This window comes from Lithobates pipiens, unplaced genomic scaffold (assembly GCF_037356315.1).
Source record: "Lithobates pipiens isolate NorthernLeopardFrog02 unplaced genomic scaffold, aLitPip1_a1.2 Scaffold_16, whole genome shotgun sequence".
Taxonomy (NCBI): Eukaryota; Metazoa; Chordata; class Amphibia; order Anura; family Ranidae; genus Lithobates; species Lithobates pipiens.
In genome coordinates this window covers 533,597,483-533,623,924 of record NW_027507748.1, presented here as the reverse complement: position 1 = coordinate 533,623,924, position 26,442 = coordinate 533,597,483, and the positions used below count along the sequence as shown (strand labels likewise).

The window sequence follows — 26,442 nt, the reverse complement described above, 5'->3', positions numbered from 1 at the left end:
TGCTAAGCACTGCCCCCACTGTGACGCATCGACGCCCTGCACGCACGTCGACGTATTTTTCAGAATTCGCCGTTGCATGGGCACGCATGCATGATCCTCCTCCTTCTGAAGGACGATCCTGAATGTCCACTCAGGAGGAAGCGCCCACCCGGCCATATATGTGCAGTGGCCGGGTGGGAGGTGGCTAAATAAGACTTTTTTTTATTGCATTTTAGTGTAAATATGAGATCTGAGGTCTTTTGACCCCAGATCTCATATTTAAGAGGTCCTGTCATGCTTTTTTTTCTATTACAAGGGATGCTTACATTCCTTGCAATAGGAATAAAAAGGACATTTAAAAAAAAAAAAAAAAAGAAAAGAACAGAGTAAAAATAAAAGGTAAAATAAATAAGAAAAAAAAAAAATGTAAGGAGAGAGAGAGAGAGAGAGAGAGAGAGAGAGAGAGAGAGAGAGAGAGAGAGAGAGAGAGAGAGAGAGAGAGAGAGAGAGAGAGAGAGAGAGAGAGAGAGAGAGAGAGAGAGAGAGAGAGAGAGAGAGGAGAGAGAGAGAGAGAGAGAGAGAGAGAGAGAGAGAGAGAGAGAGAGAGAGAGAGAGAGAGAGAGAGAGAGATCGAGAGAGAGAACGAGATGAGAGATCGAGAGAGAGATCGAGAGAGAGATCGAGAGAGAGATCGAGAGAGAGGATCGAGAGAGTGAGAGAGTCGAGAGAGAGAGAGAGAGAGAGAGAGAGAGAGAGAGAGAGAGAGAGAGAGAGAGAGAGAGAGAGAGAGAGAGAGAGAGAGAGAGAGAGAGAGAGAGAGAGAGAGAGAGAGAGAGAGAGAGAGAGAGAGAGAGAGAGAGAGAGAGAGAGAGAGAGAGAGAGAGAGAGAGAGAGAGAGAGAGAGAGAGAGAGAGAGAGAGAGAGAGAGAGAGAGAGAGAGAGAGAGAGAGAGAGAGAGAGAGAGAGAGAGAGATTCTAAGTTATTTTCTAACAAAACAAAAGTTTTTAATTGTAAACATTAAATCTCAGAAAGGGATCTCGATCCTTAAGTCGCACAATCACACAATGCAGGTTTGTTTTTGAAACCAACATAAAAACCATAATTTATCATGGCTTCATTTCCCGATTCCCTACTGCACATGCGCGAGTCGCGCTACGCAATAAGGATGGACCCGCTGCCTCTGGGATCTGTGTGTTTCCCAATAGGCAGCGGGGGACTTTCGGAAAGGGGCGTAATCTACGCCCCTTTCTGCAGAGAGCTATCCCGGAAGTGGGTGCAGATACCTGTACTGTACAGTACACTGAAAGGTGCCAATTGTGGCGCCGGAGGGGGGGGGGATTCCAATGAGCGGAAGGTCCACTTTAGGGTGGACCTCCGCTTTAACTATTTAAATGTGCTGGTTTACAAAGCGGTTAAGACCAATGAGGCACATACCACCTTGAACTATACCACTATTCTCCTTGCACGTTTTGCAGATATGCTGCAAAAAGAGCTGAAAAAAGCTACCACTAAACTGGCCGCTGACTTGAAACAAGATTTTCAGGAGCTGGGATCCCGCCTAGACAGTATTGAATCCAAAGTGGATGACATTGTACACAGAGTGGCATAAAATTCTACCATGATCACCGAACTTCACAAACGCCTGGAAGAGGCTTACAATAAAATCGATTATCTTGAAAATCGCGCCAGGCGCTACAACTTCGGTATCCGTGGTTTACCAGAAACAGTTAAAGATCTCTCCTCTATCACCTATTCTTTAATGCAATCTGCTATCCCAGATATTGATGAAATCCATCTGGAAATCGACCGTATTCACAGGGCTCTTGTTCCTCTGAACCCTGAAGGGTCTCCCAGAGATGTGATTGTGAAACCTCACTTCTTCAGGGTCAAGGAATCAGTCATGCGGTATTGCCAGGGAACACCAGGATTCGGAAATTGAGGGCTACAAAATTCAGATCTTTGCAGACATCTCCCAAGCTACCATTCAAAAACGGAGAGCGTTTAAACCTTTGCTTTCATCTTTGGTTCAACACGACATTCGCTACAGATGGAACTACCCTTTCCGGTTACAATTTACGTACAACAATAGGTCATATTCTTTTTCAACGTTTGCGGAAGGTTAAAAAATCCTGCTGAAACTGGGATTTATCTCCCATGATCCCTCGTCTCAGAACCAACCAAGATCCAGTGGTCCTCCGCTCTCACCTCTCTGGGTCTTCCCTATCGTCACGGAAACCTGCGACCTCACGTCAAGTTACTTGAGAACTCTCTGATTGGCACCAGCTGAACGTTATTTTTTTTGGTTTGTTTCTTGGCGACGGCTTCTCAGTGGTCCTTTCGCAGGACATTAGCCGCTGCCCATGTTTTTGTTATTTTTCATGACTCTGAACCTGGTGCTTTTTGCTCTCTGGGACACCTTGGCTCTACTGATATTGGGTTTGAGTTTTTTATTCTTTTTTTTTTTTTTGGGGGGGGGGGGGGGTAAATCTGGGAGGGCATTTCACCTGCTACTTATACTTGTGCAGGTTGGTGGCTATGCTCTCTCCTGATTTGTCAGACTCTTCCCATTGGTATCCTTTGCCTAAAGCCCTTGTGTCACTTTATTCTTCCGTCTCTTCTTACTTTTTTCACTGTTTTTAAACTTTTCTCCTTTTTCTTCCTGAGGGTCAACCAGAATTTTGCCTGGACTTCCATGATGTCCATACGTATCCACCCATGGATACGTTACCCAACTACACCTTAAAGAGCTTCTGGTTGACCGTCTTCCTTCTTTCTTTCTTTCCTTCCTTTCTTCTCTCTTTTTACCTCTCCCCTTTTTCTTTTTTTTTTTCCCTTTGCTCTTTCCCTTTTCTTTTTTTTCTTAAAACTTATGTTGACCTGGTTATTGTTGTTAATTGTAAGATGATCGGACAGAACATATATCTCTATGCCAACATGGTTCTAGTAGAAATGGATACAGGGGTCCCATTTCCCTTCCTTATCCAATTTCCTCTCCCCCCCCCCCCTTTATTTTCTTTCCTGTCTATCCCCTCTGTTCGTTACAACATACGCCTTTTTCCCTGTGCAAATCATCCCTAATGCTATGAGTTAAAGTAGCTTATTGGGACAACCTGCAACCGGTCCCTAAATGATTAGAGATGTATTTTTTTGGATTATACAGTGAAGGACTTAACGAAAGAAGGGAATGAAAATGGGAAAAAAGGGGAAAAGTTTTATGTTTTATGGCTATGTGTTAATTGTGACTTCTGCCAAATGCATTTTACGTTGAGTTTGCTCTGTTTCTTATCTAAAGACTCTATGTTTCTGATTATTGAATGAGTAGCACTACCTGAGGGTGCTCGATCTTCATTTCTGTTATTGTCACTTGTGCTTTGTACAACATTGTTAGCTCAATAAATATATTGAAATATACAAGTCAGCAGCTACAGTATTTGTAGCTGCTGACTTTCATTTTTTTTTTCCCCCAGGAGGAACTCCTCTTTATGCATGAAGCAGCAGCATTGCTATAATACTTTTTAATATATTTGTCCACAACTCTCTTTTCCACCTTATGAATTCTATAACCTCATACACAGTCTAAATTTCATTCCCAGAAGTTCCTGTTGGTACGCATGTGTAGTGCACCGCAGTTGTACATTTTGTGACATTCCACTTGAACGATTTCTAGTGCATCTTTGCAGAAACGTGCTCCTTACTGCGTAACCATCAATACTGGAACCAATGTCAATCATACAGGCGCTCCTGTAACCAACACAAGGCAAAGTTGACGGCGATGGAGGTGATCCACTGGGGAAATATGTCAGCCTCCATTGACCTCAACGTACAAACGTTTTCTACAACTGCTTCTTAGGCTACATTCACAAGGCCTCCTGCTTTTATTTAAATGCAGGAGAAACTACTTGAAAGTATAAACAAACTTAATACTTCAGGAGATAAATTTATCCTACAAGTAGATGTACTTGCATTTAGATGCATTCAGATGAATTCAACATCTAGTCTGAACCTGAAAGTAAAGCATTCTACTTTCTCTAACACTCCTTTCACACCAGGGCATTTGCAGGCGCTATAGCGTTAGAAATAGTGCCTGCAAACCGCCCTAAAGAAGCTGCACCATTGTGTGTAGTGTGAAAGCCTGAGGGCTTTCACACTGCAGCGGTGCTCTGGCAGGACGTCAGAAAAAAGTCCTGCCAGCGGCTTCTTTGGAGCGGTGAAGGAGCGGTGTGTTTACCGCTCCTCCACCACTGCTCCCCATTGAAATCAATGGGGCAGCGCTGTAATACCGCCGGCAAAACGCAGCTATTGCGGCGTATTGCCGGCGATTTTAACCCTTTCACGGCCGCTAGCGGGGGGTAAAAGCGCCCCGTTAATGGCCGAAATGCGCCGCAAATCCGGCAGTAAAACGCCGCTAAAAATAGCGGCGTTTTACCGCCAACGCAAAGGGTGGTGTGGTGTGAAAGGGGTCTAAAACACAGCTAAACTGAAGGCTCCTTAATGCAGGTTATAACGTACAGTGTGAATAAGGCTACATGTGTTTTGGCCTGACAATGTGTAGCTGCAAGAACCCCAGCGGGGGGGATCCCATTGATTAGCTGTGGGAGGCAGACCCATTAAAAGCAATAGGAGGCTGCCGACACTTAGAGCTAATTGCACCCGCTCACATGTAATTACTATGTAGGGATTTTACCTTCAAGTCATCAGTCTTGGACAGAATCTGTGTACAGGGCCGACCACTAGCAGACCAATACCACACAGAGATAACATCAAAGCAGCTGCAATTAGCTGTGGGAGTTGGAAGTCTCTTATTACTTTCAATGGGGCTGCCTCTCACAGCTAATCGCCAGGACCCCCATCCCACTTAGTATGTACACGTTGCTGGGCCAAAAACACAGACACGATTGTGGTCTAATACTTTTTTAAAACACCAAATGCATTTTGAAATGTCCTATAAATGCATAAAATATGTATGTCATTGTCAGGCTGAATGGAGGCCTTAGAAATCCATGGAAAATTACACATTGTAAATCTCGGTCATTGCATAGGTTTACCAATAGAAATGAAACTTACCTCTGTCTTTCCTAGGTTTCTGCAGAGAAAAAAATAACAGTACATTGAGAAAAATTTAAAGAAATGCAATTTTAAAACGTATATTAAGGACAATCATTCAAAGACTATGAAAAGCTATCAATGATGGTAAAACACATATGGTAAAAAAGGGGGAAAAAATAAAAAAATAAAAGGGGGAAGACTGATAAAGATTAGAAAAAAAATGTCTTCACATAAAAGGCAACATTAAATAGTCAAATGTGCAGGACATTTATATAAACACACTGTACATCAAGGCAATCATTTAGTTAAACTCCTTTATACCGCCGCCACAAAAACAAAAAAAAATAAAAAAAAAATGAGTCTTTATTAGGACACTATAGGATCAAGATGAAAAACAAACAAAAAAAGTCTCTATTAGGACACCAAATAAAAAAAAAAAAAAAAAAAAAAAAACACACGGTAGGAGCGGGTATTCTGGGGGACAGTTGATATGAACTTTTGCTGGAAAGCCACACAGACTGGGCTGCAGTTTAACACTTTACCTTGGTAAGGGGTGAAACACGCTAAATAACTTTTAGATTCAACAGCTTATCCTCATTAAATATTTTGGAAGCATAATAAAGAGAAACTGCAGTCTTCTCATAGAATTTGAAATAAAAACATCTTTGGCATTCTGAAGCTTTCCTCCAAACACTTTGTATATTATTTATATATATATATATATATATATATATATATATATATATATATATATTTACACATACATATATATACATATATATATATATATACATACACATATACACTGTAATTCTGAATTTGCCAAATATACTGCCGAAATCTCCCTCCACTAAGTCTGGCTGCAGCCATTTTAACTGTGGGCAGCTGAAGCTGCTGCCCATTCGCTTCCTGGATTACGCAGAAGCACACCTCCAGCTCTGCAGCTTTCATTGGCCCTCTTATGACTCACCACCCCCCCCCCTCCCTCCTGGCAAACTCTCACGAGAGAGCGCTGTGTATAAAGTCATAAGCCTAGGCTAATGACCAGACAAGAAACAGGAAGTGGGCTGTATAAGGTATTTACTGGCAGAAAAAAATATATTTTACTATCCAAAGTTAAAACAACAAGGGCAGAATATATATGGAAAGTTGACTAAATGACTGAAGGTCTGCTTTAACTCTTAATATATCCATCCATACAAGTAGCTTTTAAAACAGGACACCTTATCTCTGCCTATTCTTTTAAACAACATTTATATACAATGTTATTTTAATAAAACACAGATATAAAAATAAAAAATAAATAAATAAAAATCAATAAGACCCTTTAACCTCATAAATGTTGTTCACCCCCCTCTCTCTCTCCCCCTTGTGTTATATTGGTTGCTTTCATCTCTCCATCTTCTCCCCTCCCCCGTGCTCTTCTTCCTTTACACTGCCTATTACATCCACTTTTCTGTATACTTCCTTGTTTTCTTAAACTCTATCCCTTTTTCCCACACAGCATTGAATCTTTCTACCTGGCCTTCTTCTCTACTACTTAAATATTCCATTTTAAAAATGTCGTCTATTCTCTCGAAGCATTTTATTTTTTTTTTTTTTAATGTTATAATAGGAACAAACCTCCAAAAAAAAAAGTCAACTCAATTTTCACAGCCAAAATTTTGATAAACCAATAAGAAATGAAACAGTTGAGATTAGGAAAGCATCTCACTTAAAGCGGTTCTGCACTCACAACAAAACACCCGCCCACTCTGTCGCCTCCAGACCACACACCCGACAATGCCACATGTCCTTTCCCTTTCCTTGATTCATCCACCCCCTGCAATCCGCAGTAGTCCACCCTCATCCCCCGCGGCGATGGGCGGCCCCCCGCGGGGACCAGCACCACCCCCCGCCGAAGCCCGCACCGTCCCCCGGGATCCCGCCCAAGCAACCCCAGGAGACACCGCGGCCAACGCACCCGACACCCCGCGAGACCCCGGCTGTAATAGCCGAAATCTCGCGAGACGTCGGGCGCAACAGCCGCAACGCCCCCCCGGGACCACCCGGACGAGACCCCAGGAGACAGCGCGGGCCCCAGCAGGAAGCGACGCCGACCCCCGCAAGAGACCGCCCACCGCCGCAGGGGACGAAAACAAACCACCACGGACCACAAAAGGCAGATGAATCAAAAAAAAAAAAAAAACATGTGGCATCATCAAATGCACGGTCCAGAGGCAACAGAATGGGCAAATGCCCCATCATGAGTGCAGAACCGCTCCAAGCTTAAGAGAACTATAGAAAATAAAAACGTAGCCGCACTTAAGTGCAGCTTAGCTTCTAATGCTACAGAAGCAAACTGTCGAAGCATTCTTTTATTGTAAATTTTTCTGGGTCTAGCCATTTTTTTGGTATTATTCCCTTCACTGCAATTCAGTAAGTGTGAGATCATTGTTATCTTATATTGTTTTTTTGTACCGCTTGTTCTATGAAATAAACATGTCCATCCCTGTAGTATTGCATTCATCTCTTGCCAATAATCCTTTATTTTGATAAAATCCCATCATATATGGGCCATGGTACCCATTTGGTTACATTCTCTCCAACGTAGTGGAGGTTTTTCCTGTTGATATCTTTGGATTTTCTCAGATGTTAAATACCATCTGCTAGGCACTTGTAATTCATTTCTATCCTTTGTATATCATTCATGTACCCCACCCATCTTCCAATGAATGGGGATCTTTCCTGTCCCTCTAGGTCTGCGAGTATCTCACAGATCTGAGATATTCCATGTCTCAGTGTTGTCTGTACACCACACAATCAATCTATTGGGTTCAGGTTCTCCTCTATTCTAACTGGCTGCAGTATTGTTTCCAAGTGTTTCAGCTGTTGGTATCTCCATTCATTTATCTTTAATAGCTCACTTTTACTTTTTAATTCCTGAAAGGTTTTAATTTTTCCTTTATTTAATATATCTTTTAAATTGTGTCTTTTCAATCCAAATTCCAAAGTGTGTCCCTTTACCTGGTAAAAAAAAAAAAAAAAAAAAGTCCCAGAAAGTGCAATTAGTGGGGAATTATATTCCCATTTTTTGTGTCTGTATATTACATTACACATTTTAAAGATGTTGCTAGTCAATCTAGTGTTCTATATTTTTTTGGTATCCATATATTTTTATCCAATTGTGTTTTAATCAAGGTGTTTTCCATAACAACCCATCTTTTTGCATTTTTTGTGTTTGTCCATTCTATCATCTGTGTTAAAGCGGAGGTCCACCCTAAAGTGGACCTTCCGCTCATCGGAAACCCTCCCCCCCCTCGGGCGCCACAATTGGCACCTTTCAGGGGGGAGGGGGGTGCAGATACCTGTACAGTACAGGTATCTGCACCCACTTCCGGGATAGCTCTCTGCGGAAAGGGGCGTATGTTACGCCCCTTTCCGCAAGTGCCCGCCCCTTTCCGCAAGTGCCCCCGCTGCCTGCTGGGAAAACACACAGATCCCAGAGGCAGCGGGGACCGTCCTTATTGCGCAGCGTGGCTCGCGCATGCACAGTAGGGAACCAGGAAATGAAGCCGAAAGGCTCCATTTCCTGATTCCCATACCCAAGATGGCGGCGGCAGCACCTGAGAGACGATCTACAGATCGGCTTCGGGTGCAGACATCGCGGGCGCGCTGGACAGGTAAGTGTCACTATTTTAAAAGTCAGCAGCTGCAGTATTTGTAGCTGCTGGCTTTTAAAAAAAAAAAAAAAAAAACGCGGAGTCCCGGCGGACTCCCGCTTTAATATTACTGCATTGTAATACCTTATATCTGGAGCTTCCAATCCCCTGTGCATTTTATCTCTACTTAATATCGCTTACTATATCCTTGGCTTCTTATCTTGCGCTATGTATTTTTACAATCATATTATGCAAGATTCTCCGAAAATTCTGTGGAAGTGCTATTGGTAACATTTGGAATTTATATACTATTTTGGGGAGCATGGCCATTTTTATCATATTTATCCATCCTACACAGGATAGCGGACGTATTGATAATTTCTTTATCTCAGATTTATTCTCATCAAGCAGTGGGATATAATTTGCTTGGTACATTTTATCTAGGGAGATATCTTAGTTCTTGCTCCACCCATATAAATGGGAATTCATTTTGTAATGTTGTTGCTTCCTTCTTGGTTAAACCTAATAAAATAGGAAATTCAGAATTTGGGTCTAGCTTAAAGTGTGATAATTCCCCATATTTCCCCAGTTCTTTCATTAACTAGTCCAGATCCCCGCTATAGCCAAATAACGGCTACAGCATGGACCTGCTTTGCCAGGAGTACATCTATTGACGCCCTTCCGTGCCCGAGCGGCCTGCCCGAGCGGCCTGCACGCGCGGCGCACTCTGATCAGCGAGTCTATGAGACTCGCTGGATCACAGGTCAGAGTAAGGGGTCGATCCCAACCCCTTACCACGTGATCAGCTGTCAGCCAATAACAGTTGATCATGTGATGTAAACAGAGTCGGTAATCGCCTATTTTTGCTCCTCATACTGACACCGGCAGCTGTGATAGGGACATCCCAATCAAGGAGATTGCCTCAAACTCATCTGTGCCCACCTGTGCCACCTGCTAGTACCACCTAGTAGTACACAACAGTGCCGCCTACCAGTGCCATCTATTAGTGCCCACAATCAGTGCCTCATATCAGTGCATCAACAGTGCTGCCCATCAGTGTCACCTACCAGTGCCACCCATCAGTGCCACCTCATCAGCGCATTTCAATGACGGAAAAAAATTACCTGTTTGCAAAATTTTATAACAAACTATGAAACACGATTTGGTTTTGTTTTTTACAAAATTTTCAATTTTTTTGTTTGTTTAGCTAACAATAAAAACCCCAGCTGTGATTAAATAGCTCTATTCGTGCTAAAAAAAATTATAAAAAATTTCATTTGGGTACAGTGTTGTATGACCACGCAATTGTCAAAGTGTGACAGCTCTTAAAGCTGAAAATTAGTCTGGGCAGGAGGGGGGTTTAAGTGGCCAGTAAGCAAGTGGTGACATTTGGGTGTGATTAGGGGTGCAACGGATCGTCACCGATCCATGATCCGAACGGGTCACCCCGTTCAGATCGGCACACGCCACGATCCGCTGAGCGCTCCGAGGTCTCGGCCTTAGGGAAGGCCGCGGCTTCGGCCTAGTTCCAGAGCGGAGGATCACTTGTAAACAAACCGGCATCATGATGATGCCAGTTCCTCTCCCCCCTCTGTGTACAGGTCTATACAGTGGAGGGGAGAGACCGGATGGCAGCAGCGCTGTGGGCTGCATCTCTAGTGCCCACAGCGCTGCTCTGTGACAATTGCAGTCACAGCCATCTCTCCATACCTTGCCAATACTCTGCAATACCCAGCAATACTCGGCGATACCCAGCCATGCTTAGCCAATATTACAGTGGGGGAGATGACATGGATATTACAGTGGGGGAGATGACATGGATATTACAGTGGGGGAGATGACATGGATATTACAGTGGGGGAGATGACATGGATATTACAGTGGGGACTATATGGTGATTGAATTTTCACAGGTTTTTGCAAATTCAATTATTATTTGCTGATCTGAAAAATGATCCGATCCGTGGCTCTGATCCGAGGAACGATCTGATCCGTGAGTTTTTTGATCTGTTGCACCCCTAGGAGTGATAGTCTAGGCTTGGATATGTAAAATAAAACATTGTCAGCATATGCTGCCACCTTATGTGCTATTGAAATAAGGATATGTCTCAATTTATTTTGACTGAAGCCATCGGGTGATTATATACATTTTTGATCCATTGATCTATTCAAAGTATTAGTTTAAGGGTGTGCATACTTATGCAACCATATTATTTTAGTTTTTTCGTTTAGTTTTCTTCCAGCTAAAATATTTCAGATTGTTGTTCAACTGAGTTGTACAGTTTATAGGTCACATTGAAGGTTTGAAGGTGGAAACTTTCTGAAATTATTTATCTTTGTCTCTTTTTTTTACATCACAGAAACCTGACATTTAACAGGAGTGTGTAGACGTTTTATATTAACTCTATCTACAGCCATGGGAACTAAAGTGCAAATGCACCTCTGAAGCAGTTACACTTGTTCTGAAGCTTCCTCTGTCCCCAACCCCCCACCACCAGTTTCATACGCCCTGTTCCTGATCCAAAAAGATATTACCGATGAAGATGTAGAGCCTCCTAAGAATTCTATAAGCTAGGCCCATAAATGCATGGCACATTTTCCGATTTATCTTATAGGGAGTTCATAGCCCCTACTATGAACTCTATGTAGAACTGAATGGAAAGTGCTCATGCCACCACCACCCCTTTGCAGCTATAACAGACTCTTGTTTCTGGAAAAGATTCTGGACTAAACCTGTGGGAATTTGCACCCAATTCAGCCTAAGAGCACTTAACCACTTGCCGACCAGCGCACGACGATGTACGTCGACAGAATGGCACGGGCAGGCAAATGGGCGTACATGTACGTCCCTTTAAATTTGCCGCCCTGCCATCGGGAGCGTGGCGCCGGCGGCGTGCTCCCGCGCTGGTCGGGACCCCCGTGAGTCCGGTCGCGGGACCCGCGGACTCGATCGCCGCGGGCATCCCCGCGATCGTCTCACGGAGCGGCCGAATGAAGAAATGCCGTTGTAAACAGCATTTCTCCATTCTGCCTAGCAACTAGTGACGCTGATCTCTGCTCCATGTGATTGGAGCAGAGATCAGTGTTCACTAAATGAAAGCCCAACCCCCCCCCACAGTTAGTAACACACCCCTAGGAACACTTAACCCCTACACTGCCACCCACTGGTTAACCCCTTCACTGCCATTTACACAGGAATCACTGCATTTATATAGCAGTGATTACTGTATAAATGACAATGGTCCCAAAAATGTGTCAAAAATGTCCGATGAGTCCCCCACAATGTCGCAGTCACAATAAAAATCGCTGATCGCCGCTATTACTAGTAAAAAAAAAAAAAAAAAAAAAAAAAATGATTGATAGAAATGCTATAAAACTAACCCTATTTTGTAAACGCTATAACTTTTGCGCAAACCAATCAATAATCGCTTATTGCGTTTTTTTTTACCAAAAATATGTAGAAGAATACGTATCGGCCTAAACTGAGGGAAAAAAAATGTTTTTTTATATATTTTTGGGGGATATTTATTATAACAAAAAGTAAAAAATAATGCGTTTTTTTCAAAATTGTCGCGCAATTGTCAGTTAAAGCGACGCAGTGCCGAATCGCAAAAAGTGGTCTGGTCTTTGACCAGCAAAATGGTCCGGTCTGAAAGTGGTTAAGTAGGTACAGGTATTGGACATGAAGACCTGGACTGCAGTCAAACAAAGCAGATCCCCCTTCTGACAGGAGAGTACAGCGAGATCGGCTGTTCCTAGTGATCATGAACAGCGATCTCTCTCTACTCAGTCAGTCCACTCCCTCACCCCCCAGTTAAAAACACCTCCTTGGGACACATGTAACCCCTTGATCACCCCCTAGTGTTAACACCCTTCCCTGCCAGTGTCATTTTACAGTGATCAGTGGATATTTTTAGCTCTGATCACTGTAATGTCACTGGTCCCAAAACAGTGTCAGATCTGTCCACTGCAATGTCACAGTCCCGCTAAAAACCATTGATCACTGCCATTACCAGTAAAAAAAATAATCATAATAATAACAATAATAAAAATGCCATAAATCTATCCCCTGTTTTGCAGACGCTATAACTTTTGTGCAAACCGATGCTTACTGCAATTGTTTTTACCAAAAATATGTAGCAGAATACATAGTGGCCTAAACTGATGATGAAATTTGTTTTACATTTTTGTTTTGGATATGCATTATAGCAAAAAGTCAAAACGATATATATATTTTCTCAAAACTGTGTCTTTTTTGTTTATAGCGCAAAAAATTAAAACCACAGAGGTGAGCAAATACCAGCAAAAGAAAGCTCTATTTGTGGGGGAAAAAATCAATTTTATTTGGGTACAGTGTTGCACGACCACGCAATCGTCAGTTAAAGTAACAGTGCCTTATCTCAAAAAATGGCCTGTCATTAAGGGGGTAAATCCTTCCGGGGGTGAAGTGGGTTAAAGGAACCCGTCACTAGAAAAAAAACTCAGTTTTGAGGGGTGTCTACAGTTTCGGCCATAAAGGTTTAGTAAGATCTGCATAAACTTTCAGTCATATATCACAGCTATTATCACAAGCCCAAGCTAGTGTAAACATTGCTCTGTTTACATGTGGTCTGTCTGCATTCCAATTATTAGTATTCAGTGATACATAAAAAAAATATAAAAAATGACAGTCATAACCAGCAAATGCAATAATAACATGCAAAAGACTCAGCTTGTAAAAACCAAAATATGTGTAAATGACAATGTGCTTTAGGAGCAGAATAACATGCACACTATAGAGAGACTTAAACCACCCCCCCCCCCCCCCCCCCAACACCTTCCCTTCCTTGGGGGTCGGAGAGGTCTGGCTGATCAAGCAACAGCTGTGACTAGCTGTCACAGTGGTCATGGAAATGGAAGCCGACCCGCCGACTGTCTATTACTACTAGAGAATTGTCTTCGACAACTTGATCATCGTGTTGGGAATGTGCAGTGAACTCCCACTAACCACAAGAACCTCTGTCGACCCTGGATGCATATGCGCAACGCGTGGGAATTAAAGGCAACAAGCGGGACCCTTATTGCAATAGAGACATGCCATGTCTCTTCTGCAATAGAATAAACTTACTGGCCTATTCACAAGTCTGTGAACAAGTCTTCAGTGCAGTCTTGTAGAAATGCTATGAATAAAAATGCACCATTTGATTATAACAAAATATTTCAGCAGTGGAGAGATTATGCATTGATTGTTGGCTAGCAGAGGAATTGATTACTATCTCTGCCATGTTCTTTCAATTCCACCACTGAAAATGGCCCCTCTAAAAGCCTGGGACAAAAGCAAAGTTATTAAATATTAGTGATAGCGGAGTGTGTCCTGATACAAAAGTATTGTATTCATACAACTGCATAAAACAAAAGAAAGAGACAACAGGGGTCTCCTGCAAGAGAGGACCTGCAAAATGAGACCCACTGGTCTGAGGGAGCATGCACAGGACTGTCAGGGCCCCCAAGGAAAGGCCACCCTGAAAAGTAAAAATAGTTGGCATTACCAAACTACGTGAGTTCATGAGAGCATGTCACATGCATTTATATTTTTCAAAGTCTAAAAGGGCCTCAGGCAAACGTCACTGTTGACTTTCAGCTGAACTCCAGGCATAAAAATTGCTTTCATTAAACTATATTTCTCATTGGCCACACAGGATATAATCTACTATGGGTGCACCAATTGCAAACCCACTTATTACCTTTTAAAAGCAGTAGTGACATAATCACTGTGCTGTACATAGCCTGTGCAGAGTGAATAGCTGTGGGAGGGACCCAGCAGATCCCACAGGCTGTCTGCAGAAAACTACAGGATGAGGTGGAGACCAGACCAGTCACCCTGCACAAGCAGAGAGCTGGGGTGAGCAGTCTTTATTACAGGAAGCTCCTGCACAGAGGAAAACTTTCACACAGGATAACTGTACAGATTTGAAAGAAATACACAACCACACCAAGATTTCAATAACAAAACCCATCCCCCTCCTGTATTCAGACAATAATTGCTTATTCCAGCGTTAAAGGGGTTGTAAGCTCTCGTGTTTTTTCACCTTAATGCATCCTATGCATTAAAGTGAAAAAACTTCTGTCACTGACCACCGTTTTACTCACCTGAGCATATTCTTTCCCCCGCCGGAGACACGCTCTACCTCTCTGCCCATTGTCTCAGCTCTTGATTGGATAGATTGATAGCAGCACAGCCATTGGCTCCCGCTGCTGTCAATCACATCCAATGACATGGGCGCTGGGGGACAGGGCCAAGTCTAGCCCTCTGCATCTATGGACACAAATGCTGCACTCGGGATTGCACCCGCAAGGAAAACCCCAGGGGGAGAGCTTCTCCTAGGGGGTTTACCAATGTGGAGAGAAGCCACAAGCGCCGTTGGGGGACCCCAGAAGACGATGATCGGGGACACTCTGTGCAAAATGAACTGCACAGTAGGAGGAAAGTATGATATGTTTGTTGTTTACAACCCCTTTAAGTGTTAAAGTAGAACAGCAGTCAAAAACAAAAATGACGTATGTTGCAGTCTGTCAATTGCATTAGAACAGCATGTATTCGGCAGAAGGTTTTTCACCTTAACCACTTAAGGACCGACCCATGTACCTTTACAGCAGCAGGGCAGCCCTTAAGCACAAAAAATCGTATCTGTATGTCATCACTGTTGTCGGCTTTGGGGCACGCTCTTGCTGTGATTGGACACAGTGGGAGCCAATCACCAGGTCCAATGGTCAAGAAACAGAACAGTGCCCTGCCTATGTAAACAAGGCAAGGCCGCTGTTCTGTGAGGGAGGAAAAATTGAGATCTTGTGTTTTTGCTGAATCTGAAACGCGGATCTTGGTTTTCATCCAGTGTCAGACACCCCCCCCCCCCCCATAGTTAGAAGGCACTTAACCGGTTTATCGCCCAAATATTAACCCCTTCCCTGCCAGTGTCATTTATACAGTGCATTTGTTTTTTTTAACACCGATCACTGTATTGATGTCACTGGTCCCCAAAAAGTGTTACCGATTTGTTCGCCACAATGTCACAGTCCCGCTAAAAATCACTGATCGCAGCCATTACTAATAAAAACAAAAAAAAAGTCCATAAATCTATCCCAAAATTTGTACACTATAACTTTTGCTCAAACCAATCAGTATACGCTTATTGGTATTTTTATTTTATTTTTTTAACCAAAAATATGTAGCAGAGTACATATTGGCCTAAGTTTAAATAGCAGAAAAGTAAAAATATTTTTCTTTCAAAACTGTGGCTTTTTTTTATTTTATAGCGCACAAAAAAACATAAAAAAAAAAAATAAAAAAAAAAAAAAAACGCAGGGGTTTCAAAATACCACCAAAAGAAAGCTCTATTTGTGGGAAAAGGAGGACACAAATTTTGTTTGGGTACAGCTTAGCAGGACCATGCAACCTGCCCCCTGTAGTCCATTGCCTCCCTAATGATGTTGGTCTATTCTATGCTCTCTTATTCACATCTTAAACTCTCTCCCTGTCTAATGGCATCTTCCCCTCTCCTCCAAAACATGTACTAGTCACCTTTATACTTAAAAAGCCCTTGGTGGACCCAACCAAACTGCACAACTTAAACCTATCTCCTTGTTTCAATTTACCTCGTAGAATACCTAATTCAAAACCATCTGAGCTGCTTCCTCACTGAGAACATTCTTTATCCCATAGAGTCTAGCTTTCACGCACAACCCTCAACAAAGGCCATCCTTCTAAAACTCAATAAAAACATACTAACTACTAAAACCAATGACTTCTACTCAGTATTCTTGCCATCAGACCTTTCTGTTGCCTTCAACACAACTGACCACCTACTCCTCCTAAAAATAAAAAACTCTGATTGTTCTTTCCTTCTACTTATTCAACTCTTCTTTTAGCATCACCTACAATGCTAGCTCCTCTTCCCACAGGGGTCCCCTAAGGCTCTGTCCTTGGATCTCTGTTGTCTATCTTCACCTCTTCCCATTGGTCATCTGACAACCTTGCACGGCAGATGACATTAAAACGTATCTTTCTGCTCCTCTGCTCACTTCAGTCTCCTTGTGCATCACTAATCCACTAACTGGCATATCGGTATGGTTTTAAAAACGTTGCCCCAAAACCCAATCTTTCAATAACAGAGCATACTTGCTAACCTCCACCCTGTGCTCTCCTCAGACTTTTCCTTTGAGATTATTAACATAATTATCCTTTGCTCCCTTCATATCAGGGTGCCAAGTCTAATCTGGGACTATGACCTCTCCCTTTCAGCCCCACATCCAATCACTGTTTAAATGTACCTGCCTTCTCCTCTAAGATTTTCAAAATATGTCCCTTCTTAACCACGGACACCATCAAGATACAAATTATCTCTCTCTATCTCTCACCTTGACTGATGCAACTCTTGTCACTTGCCCTACCTCTAAAAAAGGCTATCCCTCCTTGAGTCTATCATGAATTCAGCTGAAAGCCTTAAGTTTCCAACTGCTCTGTGTTTTATTTCTCCACTCCAATCTCTCCACTGGCTTCTGATTGGCTAAACAAATAAAATTCAAAATATTAACTACAACTTACAAAGCCATCCAAAACTCTGCCCCAGCTATATCATCAACCTCATCTCAAAACCATCAACCAAACCTCTCCTTTGAGCACCTCCTGCATTCTAGCTTCCTTGTCCACCCCTCCCCTACTTGTCTAAAAGGACAGAGCCTCTCCCAACCTACTATGGCCATCTCCTACTCTGCCTTAAAAAGTGTCATTAAACCCACATTATATAAAAAAAAAAAAAAAAAAAACACTATTAATAGATGGTGTATTACATGCTGTTTATGCTTATTCATTCACTACGAGTTTCACTTTCTGTATTCTGCATACAATCTGGTTGATCCTGCTGATCCGTCTCCTTCATGTCCCCAATTCAGCTAGGGATTCTGCAGCTGTGGTGGCAACTCTGCACATGCTCAGTTTTCAGAGTTTCTATGCTGAGCATTTGCTCCCTAGCAGTTTCTCCCGCCTCCCACAACATGCTATTGCCAAAAAATAAGATTTGATTTTAAATATATCATTTTCAAAACAATTTAAAACAGTTTATTGATATTATTTTTACTCTGTATTTCAAAGTCTATTTTTTGTTTTGTTTTTAACATGTGACCAGCAGCAGAGGACTAGAAGCTCAGTTTCCCTGCAGACAGGCTGAGAAAGATCTGGGTTGTGTGGCCGCTGTATTTCAATTAGGAAAAAGATACAGTTGTGCTCATAAGTTTACATACCCTGGCAGAATTTATGATTTCTTGGCCATTTTTCAGAGAATATGAATAACACAAAAACTTTTTTCACTCATGGTTAAGTGTTTGGCTGAAGCCATTTATTATGAAACAACTGTGTTTATTCATAATGGCAACAGAAACGACCCAAATGACCCTGCTCAAAAGTTTACATACCCCAGTTCTTAATTCCGTGTATTGCCCCCTATAACATCAATGACCGCTTGAAGTCTTTTGTGGATGAGGCACTTTAATCTTCCCAGATGATAAAGCTGCCCATTCCTCTTGTCAAAAAGCGTCCAGTTCCTGTAAATTCTTGGGCTCTCTTGCATGAACTGCAAGTTTGAGATCTCCCCAGAGTGGCTCAATGATATTGAGGTTAGGAGACAGATGGCCACTCTAGAACCTTCACTTTATTCGGCTGTAGCCAATGACAGGTCGACTTGGCCTTGTGTTTAGGATCATTGTCATGTTGGAATGTCCAAGTATGTCCCATGCACAGCTTCCTGGCTGATGAATGCAAAATTTCCTCCAGTATTTTTTGATAACATACTGCATCCATTTTGCCATCAATTTTTACCAAATTGACACACATGCCCAAAACATCAGCAATCCACCTCCATGTTTCACAGTAGGAATGATGTACCTTTCATCATAGGCCTTGTTGACGCCTATCCAAATGTAGCGTTTATGGTTGCGGCCAAAAAGCTCAATTTCGGTCTCATCGCTCCAAATGACATTGTGCAAGAAGGTTTGAGGTTTGTCTCTGAAATTACTTGTTAAATTCACCAATGATCTATATTATATACTTAAACACCTATTGGCTCTCTCATCCCCAGCAACACAGCAGGAGGATCAGACACACCGGCAGTTCTCTTACGGTAGGCTCTTTGTCGTGAGACTAGGACATTGCACTGCCCCACTAATACTTCTATGTATCAAACATGGTCTATTGTTGCTTGGATACAATTACAGACCTACAACGGCAGTTTCTATACATTTTTTATTTATAGGCGGACAGTGATTATTCCCGGGTTAAATCACTTTCCATAGCCTTTGTGTCTGGAGCAGTGTAAGCTAATACAATATGTCCTTTATTTCTAGACTCGTGGTTTCCGATTCACTGTCACTGTATTTCACCCCATGCCATTTGGCTGTAGCACTTGGGTTATTTTTTGCACAATATATATATATATATATATATATATATTTTTTTTTTTTTTGTAATTCCTTTTGCATGTTTCTCTTCACTTTAGTCACTATTCACGTGCACTCATTACCACTTTACATATGGTTGTGTGATATCTCTATTTCAATACACGCTATATGGAGATTTTGATATGATATTTATACACAATCCTTTTATTACTACATCACATATGGGTGTTTCGCTACGATGCCCCTTGCTGTAAATTTCTGTGCATGGTTTGGTACACATAGGTGCACAACCAATGAGTGTAAGAAGTTTAAAAATATATTGCTGGAGATTAATGAGAGGGTAGCACACACACATTTATGTCTTTCTCCCCCGACACACTACGTCAAAGCCATATACCTCGTAAGGCCTGCATTCAGCAGCATATACTATACATTTAATATAATTTTATTTTTGATTCTGTTGCTGCAGGTATTGTCTGCCCACAACCGCACCACCGGGTGATTGTGCCGCCTTCTTCCCAATCCAGGGAGGGGGTGTGGACCTAAGTGTGACTTCTCGCAAGGCATTTTGTGGCCTCAGCCCGTTCTTCTGCGGACCATTTCGGAGCCCTGGCTAGTGAACCAAAGGGTGCTTTTTTGTTTTCTCTCTTATCCCCCCTTTTCTAAGCAAGAAGCACATGTGGAAATAAATTTCTCCTTTGTTCGGATGCACTAATGGGGTAACTATACCTATGTATGTGATGATAATATGCTGAATATTGTGTGTAGAGAATAATTGTTACATATCTTCCTAGCAGCAAGTCCCTCTGCGCCAGGGCTACCTATGTTTCACATTCTTTGACTTTGTATTCTACAATGTGGATATGTAATTAATGCCTGGTGATATGTATCTGCTTCTTTCTTTTTTAACAATTTTTCCACTGGAGCTCATGTTCTTACTGTTATGTTAAGGGGACTTGTTTGCTCTATTTGAATAAATATAATTTTTCTTACATTATTATTTAGTTTTACAATTTTTGTTCCTGTTTTGCTGCCTAAAAACCACCATTTTGGGGAGTCTCTTCTATTTACTGAGGTTTGTCTCTGTACTGTTTGGCTTATTATAAGCAGGATACTTTGTGGCATTTGCGTAGTAATGGCTTTCTTCTGGAGACTCAACCATACAGCCCATCTTTCGTCAAGTGCCTCCTTACTGTGCATCTTGAAGCAGGCACACCACATGTTTTCAGAGAGTCCTGTATTTCACCTGAAGTTATTTGTGGCTTTTTCTTTGCATGCCGAACAATTTTCCTGGCAATTGTGGCTGAAATATTAGTTGGTCTACCTGACTGTGGTTTGGTTTCAACAGAACCCCTCATTTTCCACTTCTGGATTAGAGTTTGAACACTGCTGATTGGCATTCTCAATTCCTTGGATCTCTTTTTATATGCCTTTCCTGTCTTATACAGTTCAACTACCTTTTCCCGCAGATTCTTTGACAATTCTTTTGCTTTTCCCATGACTCAAACATCAGTGCAGCACTGGATGAAAGATGCAACGGTATGTCAGGAGTCCAGAAACTCACTGACCTTTTATATACACACACTCTAATTACAAGCAAACAGATCACAGGTGAGGATGGTTACCTTTAATAGCCATTGAAATCCCTTTGTGTAAACTTTGTGCATGTTATCAGGCCAAAATCACCAGGGTATGTAAACTTTTGATCAGGTGCATTTGGGTAGTTTCTGTTGCCATTAAGATTTAAAAAAAAAGAGTAAATAGTTGATTGATAATAAATGGCTTCAGACAAACACTAACAATGAGTGAAAAATGTTTTTGTGTTATTATATTGTTATGAGCACAGCGGTTCTTAGATTTTTTTTTTTTTTATGAAAATAAAATTACAGTGCCATAATCCATATACAGAAATAGAAGGGACAATGTAACTTAAAGTGGTGTTGCCACCAAAAAATAAAAAAACTGATTAAAAATCTTAAAAAAAAAAATAATTGGAAAAAAAAACGTTTTTTTTACTCACCTCTAAATACCCGTTGCTAGGGGGTCCCTCGTAGTCTGCCTTCTTCCTTGCCCTGGCTGGTGACATCACTTGCCCTCGTGCCGCACAGTCATCTGGGACCTGTCACGTGTCGCAGGTGACTGTGCGGCGTATCACGGCATGCGCAGTGGGTGCCCGGCTGTGAAGCCACAGCCGGATGCCCACAGTACGAATGACTGCACCGTGAGCGGAGCGGGGAACAAGGGGGGCTTCGTTCCCCCGCATCGCTGGACCCTGGGACAGGTAAGTGTCCGATTATTAAAAGTCAGCAGCTGCAGTATTTGTAGTTGCTGACTTTTAATTGTGTGTGTTTCACTTTAAGTCAATCCCTGAAAACTCATCTTATCAGGAAAGCATATCCCACTTCTAGCTAGTAACCAAATCTTAATTTTTCAAACAACTCATCCCCACATGGTTGTTACCTTTTGCAACACTTCCCACCCATTTTGATTGTAAGCTCTCAAGAGCAGGGCTTTCCTATCCCTATGGTCTTGAATTGTATTAACACTATACTATCTCTCTTTTTTTCGAACGTACTGTATAAACTATACACGGCAGGTAAAATAAGTATTGAACACCTCACCATTTTCTAGGCAAATGTATTTCTAAAAGGTGCTATTGACATGAAATTTTCACCACGTCGGTAACAACCCATACATACAAAGAAACCAAAACAAATAAGTTCAGAAATTAAAGTGATTGTTATTTTAAATAAAAAAAAAAAGAGGGTTTACAAACAAATCATACTTGCCTCCACTGTGTAGTTAGTTTTGCACAGTGTGGCCATGATCACTGTCTTCTGGGTCCCCCGGCAGAACTCGTGGCTCCTCCCCACATCGGGTAACCCCCTGGGAGAAGCATTCCCGTATCCAGCATTTGCGTGTATAGACACAGAATTCCAGACTTGACTTTGATTGACAGCAGTTGGAGCCAATAGATGCGCTGCTATCAAATCTATCCAATCAATCCCGCAGTTTTTGTTTTTTTTTGGGGGTTTTTTTTGTACCCCTCTTCAATGCGGGCTTGTACATGCATGTATTTCGAATTTTATATATTTTTTAATAAACGTATTTTTTTACTGGATTTGATCTACTCTATGAGGGGCCTTTTGCTTTTTTCTTTTCCCCTTTCTCATTTTTGGTACACCTACTACGATGTGAGTACTTCCTACGTTGGAGTTTAAGCTGAGGATATCCTACATTGGACACCCCGTTTTTACAGATTACGGAAGACGGCTTGGCGGAGTGGAGGTTCACACCGTCCCTTTGAGAGGATTGCTGTTCATTACAGCTTGACGCCTGACTGACTCACCACTAAGGTGTGTGGGTCGACACCTTCGGGTAAGAGTACCCATTACTTATCTCAGTTTATCCAGTACGCTGTATTACCTGCATGAGAAGCTTTGGAAGGGTGTCGCTATGATGGTACCTTCAGTGTTCCATTTTACATTTACTGGAAGTTGGGCACTCCTGTCAATTTGGAACACTCCTTACTGAAGAGGAACTATTTGTTGCTTAAGGGGATGATTATTTTCTTACGTGTCATAGGATAATTTTTTTTTTTCACATTATTTGTTTGATCTACGTGGTACTATTCACGTGGATCTCTCTACTATTTATCCACATATATTGTGGGGATCTTTACACATTGTTCACGTGGATCTCTGTATTGTTTATCTATACATATTGCATTTGTGTTATTTTTATTATGCTTGGCTTATGCTATGCCACTGTGCAAAAATGTTTTCACAAGTAGGTGATTTTTACACTTTTAGCGCTGCATTTTTTGTTTTCTATGCAATTGTATCATTGTTGATGCTGGCTGCTTTATACATGGTTTCTATTTGGTAGCGCAAATTATATATTATATATATATATATATAGATAGATAGATAGATAAACAGAAGTAGGGTCAGATGGGAAGCCATGATCAGGAATCGGTAATCAGAGTAAAAAAGCAGGGTCGAGGAAAGCTAATGTTCAGCAACAGGAATCAAGCCAGGTTTAGCAGGGTTCAGAATATCAGGACACAGCCGAAGACCAGTCAGCACATTTCAGAAGTCAGGGCATCCTTTAAATAGGCACTCTGACGCCAATTGTGGATAGGGGTGCGCTCCTTCCTGTGCATTCAAATGTGATGTGCATGGGCATGCGCATTGGTGCATGAGGGAATCTTCCGTTGCCCGTGAATGTGTGCATGCTCAAGTGTGCGTGACAGGCGCATTCTGACAGTTCTCTTACAGCATGCTCACCACACAAGACTCCACTGCTGAAAAAATAAAGAATGTTGAAGCTCCTTTAAAGTTTGCTGCACAACATTTAGACAAGCCCATGATATACTGGGAGAATATAGTCGAGTCAGATGAGACCAAAATTTTAATGTTATAATACATGTTTGGAGGTCAAATGGTACTGCACATTAACCCAAAAACACCATACCAACAGTGAAGCTTGGAGGTGGGAACATTATGGTGTGGGCTGTTTTTAAAGCATACGGTACTGGCAAACTTCATATCGTTGAAGGAATGATGAATGGAAAAATGTATCAAGACATTATTGATAAAAATCTGCCGCCACCTACCAGGATGATGATGATGAAACAATGGTGGACATTTCAGCAACACAATGATCCCAAACACAAAGCCAAGGAAACTCTCAATTGGTTTCAAAGAAAGAAAATAAAGCTGCTAGAATGGCCCAGCCAATCACCTGACTTGAATCCAATAAAAAAATCTATGGAATGAACTAAAAGATCAGAGTTCATAGAAGAGGCCAACGGGACCTTCAAGATTTGAAGATGGATTGTGTGGAACAAAAGGCCAAAATTACACCTGAGCAATGCATGCGACTAGTTTCTCCATACAGGAGGTGACTTGAAGCTGTCATTACCAACAAATGATTTTGTTGGTAATGATTTTGTACCAAGTATTAAATAGATTTCAGTTAGTGTGCCCAATACTTTTACCCTGTGCCATTCCATTTTATTACACATAACTTACATTTCTGAACTTATTTGTTTTGGTTTCTTTGTATGTATGGATTGCATGGGTTGTTACCAGCATGTGGTGAAACTGTAATGTCAATAACACCTTTAGAAATACATTTACCTAGAAAAATGGTGACGTGTTCAATACTTATTTTACCTGCTATAAATCTTGTATAATATAATAATTTAGAGGGAACCTTGATGCCACTCTTACAGTACATGCTGCAGACAGGCTGAGTGTAAACAAAGCAATGTACAAACTGATCAGAATGACAACAGCAGTCAAAAGCATGGCAAAATAGTGGTAAGACATTATCACTAAAAGCTGCTAATTTTATCTGGCTGAAGTATTTTTAAAAAACATTTAGAAGTTGGACAAAAATGTGTTTATATCGATAACTTTCAGGCCCCTTTCAAACTGAGGTGGTGGGTGCGTCGGCTATAAAGCACCGCTATTTTTAGCGGTGCTTTACCGTCAACTTTGCGGCGCTATTCACCCGCTAAGCAGGGGTGCTTTTAGCAGCCGAGAAAGGGTTAAAACCACTCGCAAAGTGTTGCTGCAGCAGTGCTTTGTCGGCGGTATAGCCGCGATGCCCACCGATTTCAATGGGCAGGAGCAGTATATACACACCGCTCCTTCACCACTCCAAAGATGCTTCAAAGATGCTGCTAGGGCTTTTTTTTAGCATCCTGCCAGCACACCACTCTAGGATGAAAGCTCTCTGCCTTTCACATTGGAGACACAGGAGCGGCTCTTTCAGGGCATTTTGCAGGCACCATTTTTAGCGCTGTAGCGCCTGCAAAGCGACCCAGTGTGAAAGGGGTCTTAGGGAGAAGTTGTGGACAAATGGTAAAGATGTGTTAACAGAACTGCTTTAGGCTTAATGTACACGGGACGTTTTCACAACCTCACCTGAACGATTTAACTTGACAGATAGTAACCCACATTTAAAACATACATTTTGCCATGTTTACATGCTGTGTTTGCGTTTAGAAGCATTTGAAAAAAAAATAAAAATTTTCTTCAAGAAAAAATTAAAAACGACTTTAAAACGAAACACGGCTAAACGCGAGTTACCGTGTTTAGCCACATTTGGCACTTGAAATGCCTTTAAACTCAGCGTCTGAACTAATTTTTTTGGTTTTCAAAAAAGGCCTCTAAACTCAACTGCCTAAAAAAAAAAAAAAAAAAACATTAAAACGAACCTGTGTACATGTACACACAAGATAACCTTGGATGAGTTCAGAGGCAGCTGAAAGAAGCAGCCAACTGCCTCTGAACATCCGTTTACCAGAACAGTGCACATGAGGCCTTAATCTTACAATTACAGCATTTGCCCAATCAAATTGATGACCTCCTCACTTAAATCGGAACTTCACACTCTCAATCAACATTCACTACTTTTAATCCCTATGTCCCTAGTATTAGTAAACAAATAGGAAAGTATATGTTATTTACTTTCTTTAAAAAAAAAATTTAAATTTCTTCAGCTAATTCCCGGTTTCCAGGCCTAGGCAAATAATGTCATACATCCCAGGTGTCTTCAGAGGGGGAAGAGGGATTTTTCTCAGCCAAGCACATGCCTGAGCTAAGGGCATATGGATTCCAAGAAGTACATGCTACATGAATCATCTGCTCTTACTCAAGATTGCCACTGCCAGAGATGCTAGGGGGTGTTTCAAAGTGATTTCTCAGAAAAATGGAGTCAGATGGAGTGGCCGAGTTTGCCTTTATTATTATTAATGAATTAAAAAGAGTTTTTGATTTATGGTGCTGAGATGCAGCACCGTTCCACTTTAGACTTCAGAGAATGCCAATGTAAGTAAATATAGAATTATTCACTCCAAAAATGGTACACAATAGCAACACAAAATCTCCTCAACCATATTCAGAGCTAAGGCTTGACGTCATCAAGAAATTTGAACTGAGCAAAAAAAAAAAAAAAGACTTACTTGGCAATCCTAAGCTTTCCCACTTCACCTTTTCCTGTTGCCTTCGCCCACTGCTGTGCCAAGTACTTCGGAAGCTGAAGAAAAAATAAATAAATAAAACATTTGTTTCATTAAACAGTTAAAATAAAACAAAATCCGACACCCACTTACCCCAGAAAACTTTTCTGATACTTCTATGTGAACAAAGAAATGATGACAGTGTTTAGAAATGCAGATGACCGAATGTTTGTTCTTTAAAATGTAAATGTCTAAAAATGCTATATTTAGACATTGCATATCTGTCTCGTTCAGCTGATAGATGTCTGTTCTGTTTGCATTTCAAAAGAAACATTTGTGGAATAAATGGGAAAAGCATCAAAGCAGCTCAGTGTT

The 26,442-nt window shown here is 41.6% G+C and overlaps 1 protein-coding gene across 1 annotated transcript in view; it reads right to left on the bottom strand.

Moving 5' to 3' along the window:
* The window catches only part of GTF2F2 (general transcription factor IIF subunit 2), a 386,137-nt gene that overhangs the window by 323,345 nt on the left and 36,350 nt on the right, over positions 1–26,442 (bottom strand). The window contains exons 2-3 of the mRNA XM_077483218.1: positions 26,071–26,144; positions 5,045–5,063 (exon numbers count right to left, since the gene is read on the bottom strand). Of these exons, the coding sequence (XP_077339344.1) occupies positions 5,045–5,063; positions 26,071–26,144 (93 nt within the window). The remainder of the gene's footprint in view (positions 1–5,044; positions 5,064–26,070; positions 26,145–26,442) is intronic.